The sequence below is a fragment of the Protopterus annectens genome, chromosome 16.part0 (genome assembly GCF_019279795.1).
Source record: "Protopterus annectens isolate FY-2018-M chromosome 16.part0, PAN1.0, whole genome shotgun sequence".
Taxonomy (NCBI): Eukaryota; Metazoa; Chordata; order Ceratodontiformes; family Protopteridae; genus Protopterus; species Protopterus annectens.
This window is the reverse complement of record NC_056750.1, coordinates 174,378,267-174,396,580: the sequence shown is the minus strand read 5'-3', so window position 1 is coordinate 174,396,580 and position 18,314 is coordinate 174,378,267. Positions and strand designations below refer to the sequence as shown.

General features: G+C 44.8%; 1 protein-coding gene across 4 annotated transcripts in view; it reads left to right on the top strand.

Annotated features, from left to right (window-relative positions):
• ACIN1 (apoptotic chromatin condensation inducer 1) overlaps positions 1–18,314 on the top strand; it is a 405,577-nt gene that overhangs the window by 209,809 nt on the left and 177,454 nt on the right. For all 4 annotated transcript variants that reach the window (XM_044057793.1, XM_044057795.1, XM_044057797.1 and 1 more), the window contains exons 8-10: positions 6,128–6,235; positions 9,249–9,356; positions 10,121–10,448. In XM_044057793.1, the coding sequence (XP_043913728.1) occupies positions 6,128–6,235; positions 9,249–9,356; positions 10,121–10,448 (544 nt within the window). The remainder of the gene's footprint in view (positions 1–6,127; positions 6,236–9,248; positions 9,357–10,120; positions 10,449–18,314) is intronic.

Below are 18,314 nucleotides of genomic sequence, written 5' to 3'. Positions count from 1 at the left end.
GGTATCCCCAGATCTCTGCTTTGTCACTGGACGTGGTCTTGCTCTTGGCCGTGGCTAAGTACAATTTTTTTCTATTATTTGTTTGATTTATAGCTCCAAAAGCGATTTTAATAGCTAGTGTGTGTTTTTTGCTTCTAACCGGTTTATTGAACTTTTCTGGTATCCTGTTTCCCTTGGTGTTTACAGGCTAGGCCCGTTTCAGTTAGAGGACCTAGTCCTTCCTTGGTATTTTTTGTTGTTTTTGTTCTTGTTGTGTAGCAGGTTAATCCCCTTTGTCAACGGGTTCCTTGTGTTCCTTGTGGTGTGACTGTTTGTTGTTCCGGTTTTTTCCTGGGCTAGGCCTGTTTAACTTGGAGGACCTAGTCCTCCCTGTGGTTACCCTGTGGTCTCTAGGCCGTTTGAGTTGGAGGCTCTAGTTTCCCGCGCTCTTTTGATTTCTGTGGTGAAGGTGCCCCCCTACTGTTTTCCCCTGTGTCTGTGTGTTCTTGTCTTAACATGTCTAAGGAGTTTAAAGAGCACAGGCCTTCGGGCTTCAAAAAGTGTGTTAAGTGTAACAACAAGATGTCTTTGACGGATGAGCACTCTGTGTGCGTGTATTGCTTGGGGGCTGTTCATTTACAGGAATCCTGCTTGTTCTGTCAGAACAAGCTGTTAATAAGCGGATTGCTGAAACCTTCCTTTGAAGAGGATTTGGAAAGATCTTCCAGTTCCAAGTAGTCTCCTTCCAAACCAGACAAAAAGATGGACAAAAAATTTTCTTAAATGCTCTCCAGCTCCGTTAGTCTCCTCGGAGCCACCGGAGGAAATTATTGAAACTACAATTGCTTTTTCGGCTCCACTGGCTTCAGGGCTGACAGAAGACAGTGCTTTAATGTCTACATCTGCTTCAGGTTTATTGGAGCCGGTGACAGATTTGTCATTTCAGAGCCGGTCTCCAGTTTTTCGACCGGTTTCTCCAACTCGTAGGTCTCCTGTAGGGAGATCCAGATCCCCGACCATGTCTTCTAGGTTCTCCAGGACACTTTCCGATGGCGATATCAATAGATTGGTGAGGAAACTGCTCCAGTCATCGGTGCTGGGTAAATTGCTTTCGGCTCCGGCCCAGTCCGCTCCAGAGCTCGTCCTCCCTTCATCTTTGGCTGTTCCTCCTCCGGACATTTCTTCGGAGCCAGAGCTGTCTGTTCCGTCTGATGCCTCGAGGATCGGCTCCAGTAGCCCCTTCTGGTATCTCTGCTCCGATCTCCGCTCTGACCCCGTTGGCGCCATCCAGGATTTACAGCTCGCCAGTCTGAGCTGAGGGGGAGGCATCGGGTCGATCTTCGGCTCCGAACCTTCCCCTCGGCGCTTCAGCTCGGGTGAGCGTGGACCCGACATCAGCTTCGGACCTTATTTCATTGGTTCCGAGGGTGTCTTCTGTGGTTAGTCGACCTTTGGAGCTGTGGGGCTCAGCTTTCAAGGTCATGAGGAGTGTGCTGGCCAGGTCGTCAGCTGCATCTTACGGTACCGACACTCTTCCCCCTCCAGCACCGATATCGGTATCAGATCACCCTCTATCTAGGGACAGCGGAGACCTAAGGCCTCAGGATACCTCCATGAGTGGTCCCCAGCTTTGAGGCCTTCCCGGGTATTTTATCTGAGGAGCCACCCAGAAAGAGTGTGTGCAAGTGGAAGCACATCAACTCCCAAGGTGAGTCTCTCACGTCTGATACCGACCTCGAGGAGTCATAGGGGTTCCCTAAGTTGTCTTCTGATGATATCTCCTTTTCAGATATCTTGGAAATACTGAGACACAGAGGCGACTGGCCATCTAAAGCCCCTTCTGAGGAGGAGTCTATGTTCCTGAAGGCCTTTGGGTCCAAACCCTCCACCTCTTGGGTTTCTCCCCCATTCGACGAGCTCCTGGACCTCGTTTGTCGAAAGGTGTGGGAAAATCCAGACACACTGGAACTGGTCCCTAGGAGACCCAACTAGTTTTTGTCCGCTTCCCCTGATAGAGAATTTCTTACAAAAGGCGTTCCAGTAGATGCCATGGTGGTGGCAGCAGCCACCAAGAAGGAACTTGCAGAAACTTCATCTACCGTCCATCCCCCTAACAAGGAGTTCTGGGTTATGGACAGGTTTGGGAAGTGTGTGTTCTCTTCAGCGGCCTTTACACTGCGGTCGCTGAACTTATTGCATTTTACACGGCTCCAAAGATCTTCTAAAGAAGTTGGGAGATTCTCTACAGGATAACATTTCTGATGCCGTGGCTCAAAGTCACTGCTCAGATGTCCACCCTAAATTCTATTACCGACTCCTCCATGAGGCTGATCTCGTAAGCAGCCGATGGAGCGAGCAGGGCTGCGGGTTCCGGAGTCTCTCTCAGGAGTCACTCCTGGATGTGCCTGTGCAACTTCGCTGAGGCCTTCAAGTCTACCTTCACCAATGCCCCCTTTTACAGTTCATCCTTATTTGGAACCAAGGTGAAGGATACTCTCACTAGGTGCGAGCATGAAGGAAAAACCCTGTTTGCCATGGGAGTCCATTTTTCCATGCCTTCTAGACCTTATCCCAAGGGCCAGAAAGGTGGAAAAATGTGGTTCAGAAAATCGCAGAGGTTTTTTCACGACTCTGAGTGATTCCCCCTCCAGAGGCAGAGGAGGGGGTAGAAATTCAGGTAGACGCAGCCCTAGAGGCAGAGGAGGCCCGCCTAACCAGGGGGACTGCGATTCCTTTCGTGGCTCTCCCTACCAGCGCTCCTGAGAGGAGGCCCGACTGTGCATTTCTGGAGCCAGTCGGGAGTCGCATTTCTCTATACCCAGAAGCCTGGCGAGGCATCACCCAAGACGAGTGGATATTAGAGTTAATCTCCAGAGGTTATCATACTCCCTTTCTTTCATCTCCTCCTCCAAACAAAAGAATCCCAGACGTTCCACCCAGTCATAGGGATTCTGCAACCTTAGAAGTTCAAAAGTTGCTGTTAAAAGGAGCCATCCAGCCCGTCCCCTCAGACCAAGTAGGATTAGGGACTTACTCCAGATTCTTTTTGGTGCCGAAAAGAACAGGGGACCTGAGACCCATTTTATATCTCAACAGTTTGAACCTTCATGTATAGAAGTCCAAGTTCCGCATGGTCACGTTACAGTCAATTCTCCCGTTATTAGGAAAAGATGTGTGGATGTGCTCCATCGACCTCAAGGATTCTTAGTACAATATAAAAATGGACAGGGCATCCAGAAGTCACCTACGCTTCTGGCTGGTAGCCAGTCATTTTCAGTTTTGCGCCCTGCCCTTTGGTCTCACCACAGCCCCCAGGGTGTTCACCAAATGTATTGCAGTGATAACGGCTCACTTGAGACGTCTGGGATTTCAAGTGTTTCCGTACCTGGACGAATGGCTCCTGTCTGCCACCACCAGGCATCTACTACTACAGACCAGGGACGCCACTATTGCACTGTGCTAAAGTCTGGGAATCACCTTGAATTGGGAAAAGTCTGCATTGCTGCCCTCGCAGCGTGTTACCTTTATCGGTGCTGAATTAGACACCGAGCTCATGAGGGTTTTCCTGCCAGAAGAGAGAATTCAGGTTTTGCAGCGGCAAGTCTATGCTCTACTACCACTGAAGAAGGTCAAGGCAAAAGTGGTCCTCAAGTTGTTAGGGACCATGGCTGTCACGATTATGCTAGTGCCTCTTGCAAGACTATCAAAGTGCAGTTGGCATTTCTACTTCCCATGTTTTTAATGAACCCAATCTAATGGCGCACAGACTTTGTAGGGCCTTTCTCAGAGACTATGCTACTTTGACCTCTGATCTTTGATCCTGTTATACCTTGGGACCTTAATTTTGTGCTACAGCAGCTTACCTCGCCTCCTTTTGAGCCTGCAGCAACCTGTGACATTAAATTTTTGTCTTGGAAGACTGTCTTTTTTATAGCCATCACTTCGGCTAGGCGGGTCTCTGAACTTCAAGCTTTATAGGTTCGGCCCCCTTACTTGGTATTTCACAAGGATAGGGTTTTGCTAAGATCTAATCCTTCCTTTACACCTAAGGTTGCTTCACTGGTCAATCTCAACCAGTCTGTTGAGCTGTCTGCGTTTTTCCCTCAATTCTCTAACAAGGCAAAATTTAGGTTTCATCCGCTAGATGTCCACAGACAATTGCGCTTTTATTTACATAGAACAAAAGAATTTAGGCAATCTGATCAACTCTTTGTCTCGGTTTTAGACCATAGACTAGGGACTTCAGTTTCTAAAGTAACTTTGTCCAGATGGATTTCTATCTGCATTTCCTTCACCTGTTCTTCAAATGGCAAGGAATTACCCTTCAAAGTAAAGGCTCACTCTGCACGTTCGGTGTCTACTTCTACTGCCTTTCAGGCTAGGATGTCTATGGATGATATTTGTGCTGCAGCTACTTGGGCATCTCCTCCCACCTTTATTAGTCATTGCAAATTGGATCTGGTATCAAGGGGCAGATCCTCATTTGGTTCCACAGTGCTCAGGAGTATTTTCCAGTGAGCCGCCCAAGGTCTAGGTGCTAGGGACGCTGTCCCACGGGTAAGAATGTAGGCGAGATTGGACTACATAATATCAAGAAGTTATGTACTCACCATAACATTTGATGTATGTAGTCCATCTCGTCTCACATTCTTACTAACCCACCCACCCCCTCCTGGAGGACCTAGAGGTCAAGCCTCTGTTTTCAGCACTCCTCCTTGATGTGTTGAGTTGGTTTTTCCTCTCAGCGTGTTTGTGTGTGTGTATGTGAGCTCGCAGCAAACAAGATCTGGGGGATAGGTGCATTGCAGCATGGGATACCTCTTAGCCACGAGCCCGTTGAAGACTTCGAGCTAGAGTATGGACAAGTCGGAGCTGAGTTTTGGCTCCGAACCCACTGGTAAGAATGTGAAGCAAGATGGACTACGTACATTGAATGTTATGGTGAGTACATAACTTCTTGTTTGTCAGTAGACAAACTCGCTCACCTGGTTAACAAATTTGTGTGTGTGTATATGTGAGTGTGTGTGTTTAAGCACACTTGGTAGAAAAAAATCTTTGGAAAGGCCTGCATATTTAGTAGATGCTGTATAATGGTATGTAGGAAAATTGTCCTGAAGTTTTTTTCTCTCCCCCCCCCCCCCCCCCTTTCCATTCCAAACTCGCTATCAGTTCATAAATAAGTACACAGTAACTACAGGCATTCACAAGTATAGATGTTTTACTGTTGTATACCAGGATCCTCATTGTTACACACATGCAACTGTTAAACCCAATGCATCTTTTGCATAGTTTAATATGGTAGTGTGAACTCTTGTGCACACACTGAACAAGTGAGGGTGGTATGACTTCTTGTAGTACATGCAGATTTATCATGTACTACTAGTTACACAAAAGTGATGTGTTGCGCACAGTTTAGCCCAACATTTTGAGTGTCAGGCATGCCAGGCAGTGTTTATAGCCACTTTGCATCTTAAGTGAGAATTGTAGCATGTTTGTCATACAGAATAAATGGGGGAAAAAGGCATATGCAGAAGTACTTGAATTGAGTGTTCGTACCTGTACTTTACTAACGTAAATGGAAAAAGGAAAGGGACATAGTCTGGTTTGTTGAAGGTGCACTGGTAAAAGTCAAAACTGCTTCATGTTTGTGGTCTGATCTTAACAGTACAGCAATAAAGCACAATTAGAACTGCAGGTAGATCATTCTTTAGTTGTCAAATCACACAAAATGAAGCAACCAAATACACCCAAGTATGAGGTTGTGTTGAAGCAACAGCAAGAGAATACATTCTGTATAAATGAATAAATGCTTAAAATAAAAAAAGGAATTTAGTAGTACAAGCCTGTCTTCATTTGATTTGTACAGTGGAAAAAAGCCAGCAAAACTTATGAATATTAAACTGAGTAAAGGAACTCTAGGGCCATGTGAGAAATGCAGGTCCATGATCTGCAAGATGTGCATCCAGATCCTAAGTAGTATTCCCTTTTTTGTTTTACCCTCATGTAAGAGGTGTGTTGCATTGAATAGCAGGAAAAATTAAGGCTAAGCTGTGTTTTGGTTAAGCTATATTTTTGCAGCAGATCCTTTGTAAATTTTATATCATTGCCGAGTTTAAATGAGTTTTTAAACTGTGATGCTGTTTTGCAGGTTCGACCTTTCACTCTGGCACAGCTGAAAGCACTCCTGAATCGAACTGGCAGTATAATAGAAGAAGGTTTCTGGATTGACAAGATAAAGTCTCACTGTTATGTAACGGTGAGGGTTTTTTTTCTCCTTGTAGTCTAAGGCTCTGCAAAAGATGTGCTGCTTTGTTTTTTTTTTTTGTTTGTTTTTTTTTTAATGTGACCAATTCTAGCTATTATTTCATCTTTAATTTTTGAGTTTTTCTGCGCCGCTTATAAAGTTTCTGCTTCACGTTATAGTCAATAGGTTCATATGTGTTTACTAGGCTAATGTCCACAGGGGCCTTTTTAAGCCTAGCCATGCATCCCAAATCTCTGACCAGTTCTGCTACCCTTGATAAGTGTAAGAAGTGGCTTGGGAGATGAACCATTTACAGGTTACCTGTGTCCATTAGAGACATAGGTGCCAAACCAGGGATGAATTTCTGGTTTCCTATCCAGTTGTCCAAGTTGCACTTGAAGTGGTTTAGTGATGGACTCTGCTTTACATGGATGGTGAGCTAGTCTCTGGGATACATAACTTTCTCTCCAGCAGATCCTGTTGTATATCACAGGCAAGGTTTAAGTCTTTAGAATGGATTATTTTGGTGCTGTTTGTTTTGTGGATATGCAGAAGGTCCATCAAAGTGGGTTCTGACCATGTTGTATGCCCGGCATAGGTCTCCCTTCAAAAGCCTGTAAGAGACTATATACAGGGATAGGGCCTTGAGGCGGTCTGTGTAGGACAAATTACTTGCGCTCTGTATTCTTGTAGTGAAAACTTCTGTGGACATTGCAATTGTTGGCTATGCTTGGTTAGGTACATACCAAAGGGGACATTGTACTTGGTGATAGGTCTAGTGAATGCTGAATACAGTGGAACTTGGATTGCTATACCTTTGTTTATAAGTTACTTAACAGAGAATGGTTTCATCATCACTGTAGACACGTGATGGTCAAAGGCTAGATTACTATCTGTGTGTCCCCAAGTCTCTGACTACTGGGTCAACTTTAAGGGCTGTATTGTCAGTATGATAGTTACCAGGGATGGGTGACTTCCCAAAGGATATTATTATGCATTTCTTGGCATTTAGTTTGTCCGTGGTTCTGACACCAGTTATGTGTCGGTCCTTCCTGTAGAACTTTTGTGTCGGTGGAGATTCCGTGACCGCTTGTAATTTGCAATCATCTGCAAATTTAGTCAACCAGAGACCACTGACATTGGCCTTGACTTCTGAGAAGTAAATGCCAAAAAGGAGTGATCCAATGACTGCTCCCTGAGGGACTCCACTTGTGATTGGCCTCTTTGTAGAGGTGGACTCCCCGATTCTAACTACCTGGGTCCTGTCTGTGAGACAGTTGGCCATCCACCTGGTGATGTACAGGTTTGTACCTAACCTCTTGAGTCTGTCAACAATGCTCGAGTGGGATATTGTGTCAAATGCCTTGGCCAGGTCTAGTTAGGCAGTGTGAACGACTTTGCCCTCTTCCATTGCTTTGGTGACTTTCTCAAAGAAGTCCACCAGGTTGAGTAGGCATGATCTCCCCTTGACTAAACCAAACTGGGTTGGGTCCAGTGTCTGGAGGTTTACTCCATCTCTATTGATCATCTCCATGATGATTCTTTCCATGGCTTTACAAACAATTTTAGTGAGACCTATAATTCTGTAGTTTTCAGGGTTTGCAGATGGCTCACCTTTATGCAGAAGGGGATGACTGTTGTCTTTCACCAGTCATGAGGCACAAAGCCTGTTTGAAGGCTACAGTTAAATAGTAATTTCAGAGGCCCTGATGAGTCCTTTTTCATGCTATTTAGAAAGCATCCTAGGATATTGTCTGGGCCCATTGATGCAGTGTTCTTTATCTTAGAGCAAGCATTAAGGGACCTGTTCCTTAGTGATTTGTAGAGGGAGTTATATTTGATGATATTTCCTGAGGGAAGGTTGGGGGGGGGGGGGGTAAAGTTGGAGCTGAATTCATCAGCCAGGAGGTTTTGCTATATCTTCTAGCTCAGTATAGGTGGCTCCATTTACAATGATCTCTGCACGCAATTGTGTATTGCCTCTGAGTCCGCGGACATGGCTAAAGAATACTTTGTGGTTGTCCTTGGTCTGGGAGGCCAAACTTGCCTTAAATTTGGCTTTGGTAGACTTTACTTGTCCTCTGAGTTGTTTTAGTTTGAGAGTGCTTTTATTCTGCTGAGTGTTGCACTTCCTGATTTTTGCCATGGTTTTCTTTCTCTTATACAAGTGAATGATTTTGTGATTCCACCAGGGTGGCTTGTGTTTTTTTTTTTTTTTTTTTTTTGAGTTCTGTACTTCTTCCTGGTGGATACAGCTGCCTTTATACACCTATTAACATGCTTGTACAGGATTTCTGTGAACAGCTCTGCATAGGCAGAAGTGTTCTCAGGGTTTATGGGGGCTTGGAATTTTGCCAGGTTCTCACTTGGTAGCATGAGGTTAGTCTTAGAATAGTTCCTGAATATTCCAGGTTTAGCTGGGGGTCCAGGATTTATTTTTACTTCATAGACCGTTTTTGTGGTCTGACTTTACCAAGGAAGGTATTACAGTAGGGGATGTGCAGCAATCTCCCATCTTAGTGAAGACCAGATCCAGTATGGTTCCACCCCTGGTTGGTGTATTGACCATCTGGCCCAGGGAGTTTATGTTTACAAAATTCAGGAATCTCTGTGCATGTACGTTTGATGTCATATAGGATTCCCAGTTATTAGTGGGGTAATTAGTCACCCATGAATATGGTGCTGGGTTGGATGGTTAGCGTTTCTAATAAGTTTAAGTACATAGTATGGTTAGCATGGCACACGACTGCTGAAACTTACTGTTGGAGAATGAGGATTCTGGGGACTTTCATCATTGTTTGCTGGGAAATAACTAAGCATCTAACTATTTATTAATTTCCAAATTATTACTTTGTGGTTTCTCATATTGGGTTGTGCTGTCTGGTAAGAAGCTGATTAAGCAATGTGCATTTATGTACGTTATTTCACTTCCCTGTTTTATTCTTAATTTGCAGTACACTTCTAGTTTTTAAAAATTGCCACCAAGGTGTAGGCAGCATTCTGATGTACTGTTTCATATTTATAGTATTCCACAATGGATGAAGCTCTGACCACCAGAAATGCTTTGCATGGAGTGAGGTGGCCGCAGTCCAACCCCAAGTTTCTCTCAGTAGACTTTGCAGAGAAAGATGAGGTATGTATGTAGCTAACATAAAGTGAGAAATTCACTGTAATGTATTAAATGTCTGAGACAGTCCGAAGTGAATTTTGTGCTATAGCATCAAAACCAATTGTGTTTTCCTATCTTTGGTCATATGCAAGCTGAAAGAGGTTTTAACTTGGCAGGTATAGTTTCATGACATGTAACTTAATTGTGTTATATGTTGGAAATTGCTGCTGGTGCACAGTACTGACAGTGATGCAAAGTTTGTATTTCTCCGTTCTTTTTCTGCGAAAGAGTTGAGTCGAGAAAAATCTGTAATGCGTATGTTGTGTATGTATATTTACAGAGATGTGTATTAGTCTTTGTATATATACAGTATTTATATGTGTGTGAATATCTATATACATCTGTATATGTACACACATGGAAGTGGTGGCTTGCCTTCCCATATGAGGGTGCAGGATGGTTCCCCTGTATTAAAAAATAAATAAGTCGTGTATTCACATTTGGAGAAATTTCAGTTTGGGATGTTCTTGTTATTGTGGTCTAGCAGCTTTGAAACTTCTTATTAGATGCTTAGTGAAGAAATGGAGAATATGTTCACATTTTGTAGACCATATCTGATGTAAAATTGATGCTAAAAATATAGTGCCAGCCTTTGCAGTGTAATGGTGAGTGCCTTGTAATTTGTGGATAGCTGTAAACCACTGTTAATTTAGCTCAGAAAGTAATGCTAATCATGCATTAATCCTGTTAAGTGTCCCCCTCTTTGGTTTTCATTCATTCTTCCACAGCTTGACTTCCACAAGGGACTGCTTTCTGAGAAACCAGGGGAGAAGAAACTGGAAGAACCACCACCACGCCTTGCCCTTCGTGAGCAAGAGCGAGAACGTGAACGGGAGAGAGAACGAGAGCGTAATAGAGAGCGTGCTGTACGTGATCAGTGGGCTGAAAGGGAACGGGAAATGGAGCATCGAGAGCGCACTCGGGCTGAGAGGGAGTGGGATCGTGACAAGGTCAGGGATTACAAGCATCCAGAGGTGCCTAGGTCACGTTCTCGATCTCGAGAGCGTCGTCGGAAGGACAGGGCAAAGTCAAAAGAGAAAAAAAGTGAAAAGAAAGGTAAGCGGACTTGGTTTACTACTTCAGCTACTTCCAGTTTGCTGGTCATTATCTAAAATATGTTGATTCATTTATACATTAGGTGGAGGGGCCCCGCCACAAATCACTGTTTAAGGATTATATTACTTTTTGCTTTGGTACAGGAAGAGAACAAGCCTGTTAAGGCAGACTATCAAATGCATTTATGTCTTGCCCTTTCTTTGCTTGCCACATACTATGTTGAATATCTCTGAGTTTGTTTCACTCATTTGATGGTCTATTCCAAGAGTTCATATTTCTCGCTACAAAGGACATTTGGATAGTAGTTAGTTCTTACATTATGTTGCTGTATGTACCTCTTCTCCCTGTCGTTACTGTTTCGGATTACCTCATCACAAGTCTCTGACTTGATTTTCTGAGCCCATAACATGTTTCTTAGTGTTCTTGAATGTCCATGGGAAGAGGCTCTCTGTCGTCATATCTTTTCCATCCTTTACCGTCACAATTTATTGGTGACATTCATATGGATTCTTTCCAGTACCCTGATGTGCACTCCTGGTATGGTCTTAAAGAATGACGGCAGTACTCCAGATGTTGCTTAACCAGGGCCTTCTTTGCCATTACCTTCTCTAATAGTCCAGTTTCTGTATGGTCAGTTGTGTAAGCTATATATAGTTTATATCCTTCCTTAGGGTATATGAATACTAACTAGCTTTCAAAGCTTTAGGGCTCCCTTCCATACATTTGAACTGCTATTGGTTCAAGCATAGTCATATAAGAGGCAGTTTGGGCACCAAAAGCTTCAGAACTTTCTTACTGCTGAAGATCTTCACCTTTGCAGGCTTTGTGGATCTGATGGTTAGCTAATCCTTTCAAGGCTGGACACAAGTCTTTTTCTGGTGAAAACCTTCACCTCCACGATTTTTCTGTGAATAAATTGCATTTTTTACTTGTGAATCTCATTGAGAGTTATAGTGAATGTTTTACTTTCACAGTATCAAGGCATTGCACATCTGCTACTGAATCCTCTGACTACAATATTCTACTTTGCTTTTCCACTTGCAAAAGATAACCAGAATCTACAGCTCCGGTTTACTTTTACAGTAAACAGCAAGACAATGCACATAAACTACTGAATGCCCTGACTATACTATTCTGCTTTCCTTATCAGCTTGCAAAAGGCATGTAAAGCAGCAATACAAGTTAACTTTACTGTATGTCATTATTCATTGGTAACTGAACTTGAAGTCGCAGTTAAGCTACTTGTTACATCAGCAGCAGCATCATCATATAAAAGCAACTGCATCAGTTCAGGCTAAAGAAACGTCATTGACTGCTCCCCCCCCCCCCACACACTTATGTTCATAGGACGATACTAGGCTATTGGCCCAGAGGCCTAAGCCCAGCCAAGAATTTTGCCCATGTTCCCACAGTCAGCACCTGTTTCTCCTGTCCAGCAGGGACACAGGTGGGATCCCATGGGTGTTTTTTCTGTTTCCCATCCAGTCATCCAGGCTCCTCTTAGAGGGCTAGTGAGGTACTCTGCTTGACATGGAGATGGAGTCTATTCCACAGGTGGGGGAGTCTTTGGGACACACGTCTATCCCGCCAACAATTCTGTTAATGTCACAGACCAGGTTGAGGCCTTGCTTGTGTGTTGCGCGATTGAAGTTTGACTTGCGGATATGCAGCAAGTCCATCAAGGCTGGGTCTGAGACAGCCTTGTATGCCAGACACAGGTCACCTCCGAGCGGTCTGTACGAGACAGAGTAGAGGGACAGGGCTTTTAGCGCCTCTGAATAGGATAAGTGTTTTATCCACTGGATTTTCCTGGTCAGGAATCTCTGTGGTCTCTCCAGCTGCTGCGTGTGCTTGGCAAGGTACATGCCAAAGGGGGCATTGCACTTAATAAATGGGTCTGGTAAGGGAGGAGTATGGGGATTATGTCCTCTGGTCTCATGTTGCAGTATTCATTACAGTAGGGAGGTTGCTGCCTGCAGCGCCTCCATTTGGCCAGAATACCAAAGTCTTTGCCCCTAGAAGGTACGTGTGACGTCCCTTGTCAGGGCCATAAACCAACATAGGGTATAAAAGTGACATCTGCATGTATGTTTTCTAGAATTTTTCTGCCGCAGTGAATGTCTGACTCCTGTTTGAGAGTTCTGAAAGCAGATCGCGTTTTTCAGACTACCGGTTAAAGTTATTGCTCCAGACCAGACGACCGCTCCATACAGAAGTGCCCTGTTGGGTTTTTCTTTGGCTTTTGATGACTGTTAAGACGTACATGTCAACTAGAAAGGGAAGTGTGCTTGTGGGAGACAAATTTCTCACAAGGACACTCACGAAAAGTGTGTATTTTGCTTAGTTGAGGCCCATGACCACATGTCCTGCCCCATTTGCAAATATTTTGTCTCAGAAATGCTTTGCGGCCATCTGGCTGCGTTAAAACTGTGTGTAATGTGGAGTAGGCCTGTCTGATGAGCTGCCAAGGAAGAAGGCCGAGAAAATCAGGCCAGAATCCCACACTGCACCTCGGGTGTCTGAGCAGGTTCTTGAGGCTGATGAAAGTCCGGGATCTTCTCAGACCTTGGTTTCCAAATCACGCCCGGGAGCCTCAATGGAAGCTGGGATGGTAGAAACTTTAGGTTTGTCAGCTGAGGTTAATCAGCCATCAGATCCTGATGGAGGGAACCATGGCTCATCCCACATGAGGGAACATTTTATGTGGCAGGCATCAGAAGTGTCTGACACCAGGAAAAGATACTTTGAACTACTACAAATGGAGCAACCATCTCCTTTTGCTGTGCCCCCCTTGCTACCTGCTTTCCAGGATGCATTATTGGCTGCTTCTCAGTCCACAGACTCAACCACTGGCTTCAAAACTTCTAGACTGTTTCTATAAGGTCCCTCAAGAAACCCAGTTCCTTTTTAAAAATCCTCCTGCAGACCCAGCAGTTATTGCAGTCTCTGTTAGCAAAACGTCAAGACAATTGTCTTCTGCCGCTCTCTCCCCCACGGATAAAGACGGCAAATTCATGGACAGACTAGGGAAGAAAGTGTATACCTCCTCTACTTTGGGTATAAGAGCTCTCAACTACCAAATACATATGGCTAGGTATTTCCTGTATACCATCACCAGAGCTTCTACCCTCCTCTCTGAGGCTCTTGACTCTCCCATTAAAGGCCAAATCAACACCCTACTTTCCACAGCATCCCAGGTGACTAGACATTCCAAGTGCACTTATGATGCTGTGGAAGCCTCATCAAAATCTGCTGCATCAGGATCAGTTTTGAGGCGATATTCCTGGGTGAGACTACAACCCCTTGCTATGGATGTACAAACAAAATTGCGTGACGCACCCCTGGGCAATAAGGCCCTGTTTGGCCAAGCCATGGCAGAGCTTCTCAAATCCCTTCAAGAAAAGGGAAAAGAATTACAAAACCTAAAACATTTACTGGTATCCTCTATATACCATAGGAGCTACCCACTAAAACTTTCCTTTGTCAGAAGACAGTCCTCATACCCAGCTCACCAGTCAAAGGGGAGAAGATGACCAAGGAAAAGCTCTACTCCCATGTTTCCCACCAACTCTTCCACCACACCCTTTCAGAGTCAGTCTGTCTAAACCATACCACCTCCACTGTGACTTCCCAGCCTTAGACCCAAACACTCCCCTATCCCTTCATCTCCCCCTCCCTCCTGGCAGATAATTACATCAGAACAATGGGTCCTCTCCATCATTCAGAGGGGATATTTCATGACTTGGTGGATGTTACCCTCCTTCCAGGGTATTCCTCAGCCACCTACAAACCAAGCCCACCTTTTCCCCACCCATCATTCAACAACTTCTAGCTCAGGGCACCATAGAACAGTTACCCTACCCTCAAAGAAAGATAGGCTTGTACTCCAGAATGTTTCTGGTACCAAGGAAAGATGGCCCATGGAGGCCAATTCTAGACTTATTTCCTAAATCTCTTTTTCAAGGTACCCAGCTTCAAAAAGGTTACCTTACCCGTGCTCTTACCACTCCTACCAACACAGGCTTTCATGGTAGCCCTGGATTTGAAGGATGCCTAGCTGCACATTCCTATACATCCAGGTTGCAGGAAATTCCTCTGCTTGGCAATAGGTTCTTGCCATTTTTAATTCTCTGTCTTGCCCTTTGGACTTTCCACTGCTCCTAGAGTGTTCCTTCATTGCTCACTGCAGGACAACAGGGTATGCAGAGGGTCCCTATTTAATCGAACGTTTTAAAGTTTGAGTGTCATATGGTCAGCACCATATGATCGAACTTTAAAATGTTTGAAGGTGAAAAGCAATGGCTCTGTACAGCACAGAATAGGAAAATGTCCCTTTTCTGCACTGAAGTGCGATCTCTGAGTTGGTATATTTAAGTAGGGTGTGTGTGGTGGCTGCAGGGGGGCTTGCCCCCCTGCTCAGAGCATTGAGGTAAGTTTTTTTTTTTTTTTTTTTTTTTTTTTTAAATTTTTTTATTATATTTTCCATGTTTCAAACTTCGCTCGTATGTTGAACGTATGAGGTTTGAAGTTTTGAAACTTCAAATATATAATATAGATGCTGTACAGATTTACCCATATCTAGACTACCTGCTTATTCATCAAGACCACCAAGTCCATCTACGCCACCTACAACAGGTAATTTCCATCCTAACTCAGTTAAGGTTTACCATAAACTACAAAAAGTCTCTCCTGACCCCCTCTCAAGACCTGGTTTTCGTGGGATGCAGGATCAGAACAGACAGAATGAAAGCCTTCATTCTAGGCCAAAGAATCCTAGAACTTTGTGTCTACTTCAAAAAAACTCCTCACCCATTCCTCCTTGCCAGCTCAGGAATTCCTAAAAATGTTAAGCCACATGGCATCCCTTATACCCATGTTGCCTCTGGCAAGACTCCACATGCAAAACATCCAATGGATCCTAAAATGCTTATGGAGCCAACACTCCCAGCCCCTGGACTCACCCCTTCCCATTCTTCATTGTCTGAAGATGGTAGGTATCACCACGTAACCTCAACCAAGGAATCCCGTACAGGTTCCAGCCCCCCCCTACTACAGGTCTGCACAGACGCATCAGACTTTAGGTGGGGTGCAGTGCTACTAATAAACAAGAATCAATTCCCTGTACAAGGCAGATGGTCCAACCTAAGACAACATACCATATCAACATCAAGGAAATGATGGCACTGCCAACGTTCAACTCAGCTGTTCAGCCAGGAACCCTGAAAGTGATCACAGACAATGACTGTCCTGTGGTACATAAACAAGCAGGGGGAAACTAAGTCCTATCCTCTGTGCAGCAGAACCTAGCATCATCACTCCAGATTCACCTGCTAGCAGTGTATATTCCCTCAACAAAGAATGTTATGGGAGGCACACTCAGCAGAGCTTCATCTCCCCCTCACGAATGGATGCTTCACAGAGAGTTATTCCTAGACCTTATCTACAGTTGGGGGTATTCCACAAGCAGATCTTTGCCTCCCCCCAGAAGCGACAGATGCCCAGATTCTGTACAAGGGACCCACATCCACAAGCTTGGAAAGTGGATGCCTTCTTTCCTTGGGAGGAAATGTACCTCTCTGCCTTCCCTCCCTTCACTCTGATTCAGAAGGTCCTCCTGAAAATACAGAGGGACAAACCCAAAATCTTGTTGGTGACCCCCTTTTGGCCAAGACAGTATTGGTTTCCCCTTCTCCACCTACTAGCCAAGGCGGTCATCACAGGTTACCCAACTGAATAGACCTGCTCACACAGGACAGGGGATCCCTACTACACCCCCAGGTGAACAACCTGAAACTGACCTTATGGGTGATAGGGTTCTAATCCCCTACAAACACCTATACTCAGAGGACATGCTCTGTGTTATGCAGGAGGCCAGAAAACCTAGTACCAGGAAAAATTATGTATCTAAATGGAACTGATTCTCCAAATGGTGTCAATGGCAAAACCAGAACCCTCTGACTATTGCTGTATACCTATGGTCCTTTCCTGTTTGTGTGAGCTACTTCACTCAGGGCTAACTTATTCTTCAGTCAAAGTCCATTTATCTACCATCTCAGCTTGTCTACCCGTATCACCACCTCTGGCTTCCAAATGGGAAGTCGAGCTTTGCTGAAAGGGGTACTTCATATCAGACCTCCCGCCCAGAAAGCATGTACCCCCTCCTTGAGACCTATCAGACCCCCCCCCCCCCAGAAAGCCTATACCCTCCTTGGGACCTGAATTTCGTACTAGAAAACTTACATTACCACCTTTTGAACCAGCTCATTCAGTATCCCTGAAACTATGCACCCAGAAAACTGTTCTTCTAGTGGCCTTCACCTCCAACAGGAGGGTATCCAAGATACAAGCCGCTATGGTTGCCTCTCCTTATTTTCCATAAGGACAGAGTTGCCTTCAGGACTTAAACCCCTCTTTCGTGCCTAAGGTGGTTAATGAACTCATTAAACCATAGCATTAACCTACAAGTTTTCTACCCTCCTCCACAGAATTTCTCAGAGGACTCTCCATTTTTTGGATGTCCACAGGCAACTGAGGTACTACTGAGACAAAACCAGACCTATCAGAAAGGCTAACCAACTATTCATCACCTTCCATCTGAGAGCTCTAGGGAAGGCAGTCTCCAAGCAGACCATTTCTTCATGGATCTCAAAATCCATTGACGTGCTATTCCTATCATAGAAAATCCTTGCATGGTCATGTCAAACCTCACTCTACCAGGGCAGCTGCCTCCTCAGCTGCCTTTTTCAAAGGGATTGACTACGCTTCCATTTTAGAAGCTACCACTTGGACTTCGTTTCACACCTTTACCAAACATTACAAACTGGACCTAGCCTCCAGAGCAAGAGCGGGGATTTTAGGTCAGTTTTCCAATGCCTCATTGACCAGGGAACCCAGTCCTCCACCCAGGCTCTTACCAAAAGCTCTGGTACTTTCCCTACTGTAATGAATACTGCAGCATGAGAATAGAAGGACATAGAATAGTTGTGTAAGAACTTACCATAACCTTAGATGCCCTTTTCTTCCATGTTGCAGTATTCAGCCCCACTCACTTGCCCCACTACTCTACCTGACTAACATACCATGGCCTACCTCTGGGGACGTAGTCATTCTCTCCCCACTAAACACAGCCTACCTACTACCCTAGGTCTAATCTACATGCAAGTCTAAGGGTCTCCCTATTATGACCCTCTCTTAACCTACAGGAGTACTACTGTATGCGACAGTTCACTCTGGGGTATGTGCAGACATCATTTTTATACCCTATGTCTGTTTATGGCCCTGACAAGGGACATCACACGTACCCTCCAGGAGCAAAGACTTTGGTATACTGGCCGGATGGCTGTGCTCCAGGCAACAACCTCCCTGCTGTAATGAATACTGCAACATGGAAGAGAGATAAATCTAAGGTTATGGTAAGTTATTACACAACTTTTTTTTATGATCTCCTTGTTCTGGATGAAGTACTTTTACTTATGAGGTGGGCCATGTAGAAAGCCTATGAGGTGGGCCATGTAGAAAGCCTTCCGTACAGCAGAGGCAACATGGTAGTCAAAAGTCAGGTTGCTAAGTCCTTCCCGACTGTGCGCTTGCTTAGTACATTGTTATTAATATGATAATTAGTGGGGACGCCCCCCCCCAGGGGATGATAATTAGTGGGGACGCCCCCCCAAAGGGGATAATGATTCATTTCTTGGCATTCAGTTTGAGGCCATGCTTCTAGCTCTGGCTAGATCAAGGTAGGCAGTGTGTACTGTCTTCCCCCTCGTCCATGGCTTTGGTGACTGTTTTGAAGAAGTTGACCAAGTTTAACAGGCATGATCTCCCTTTGACAGAACCAAACTTCAATCGCGTATGGGTTAAGCAATT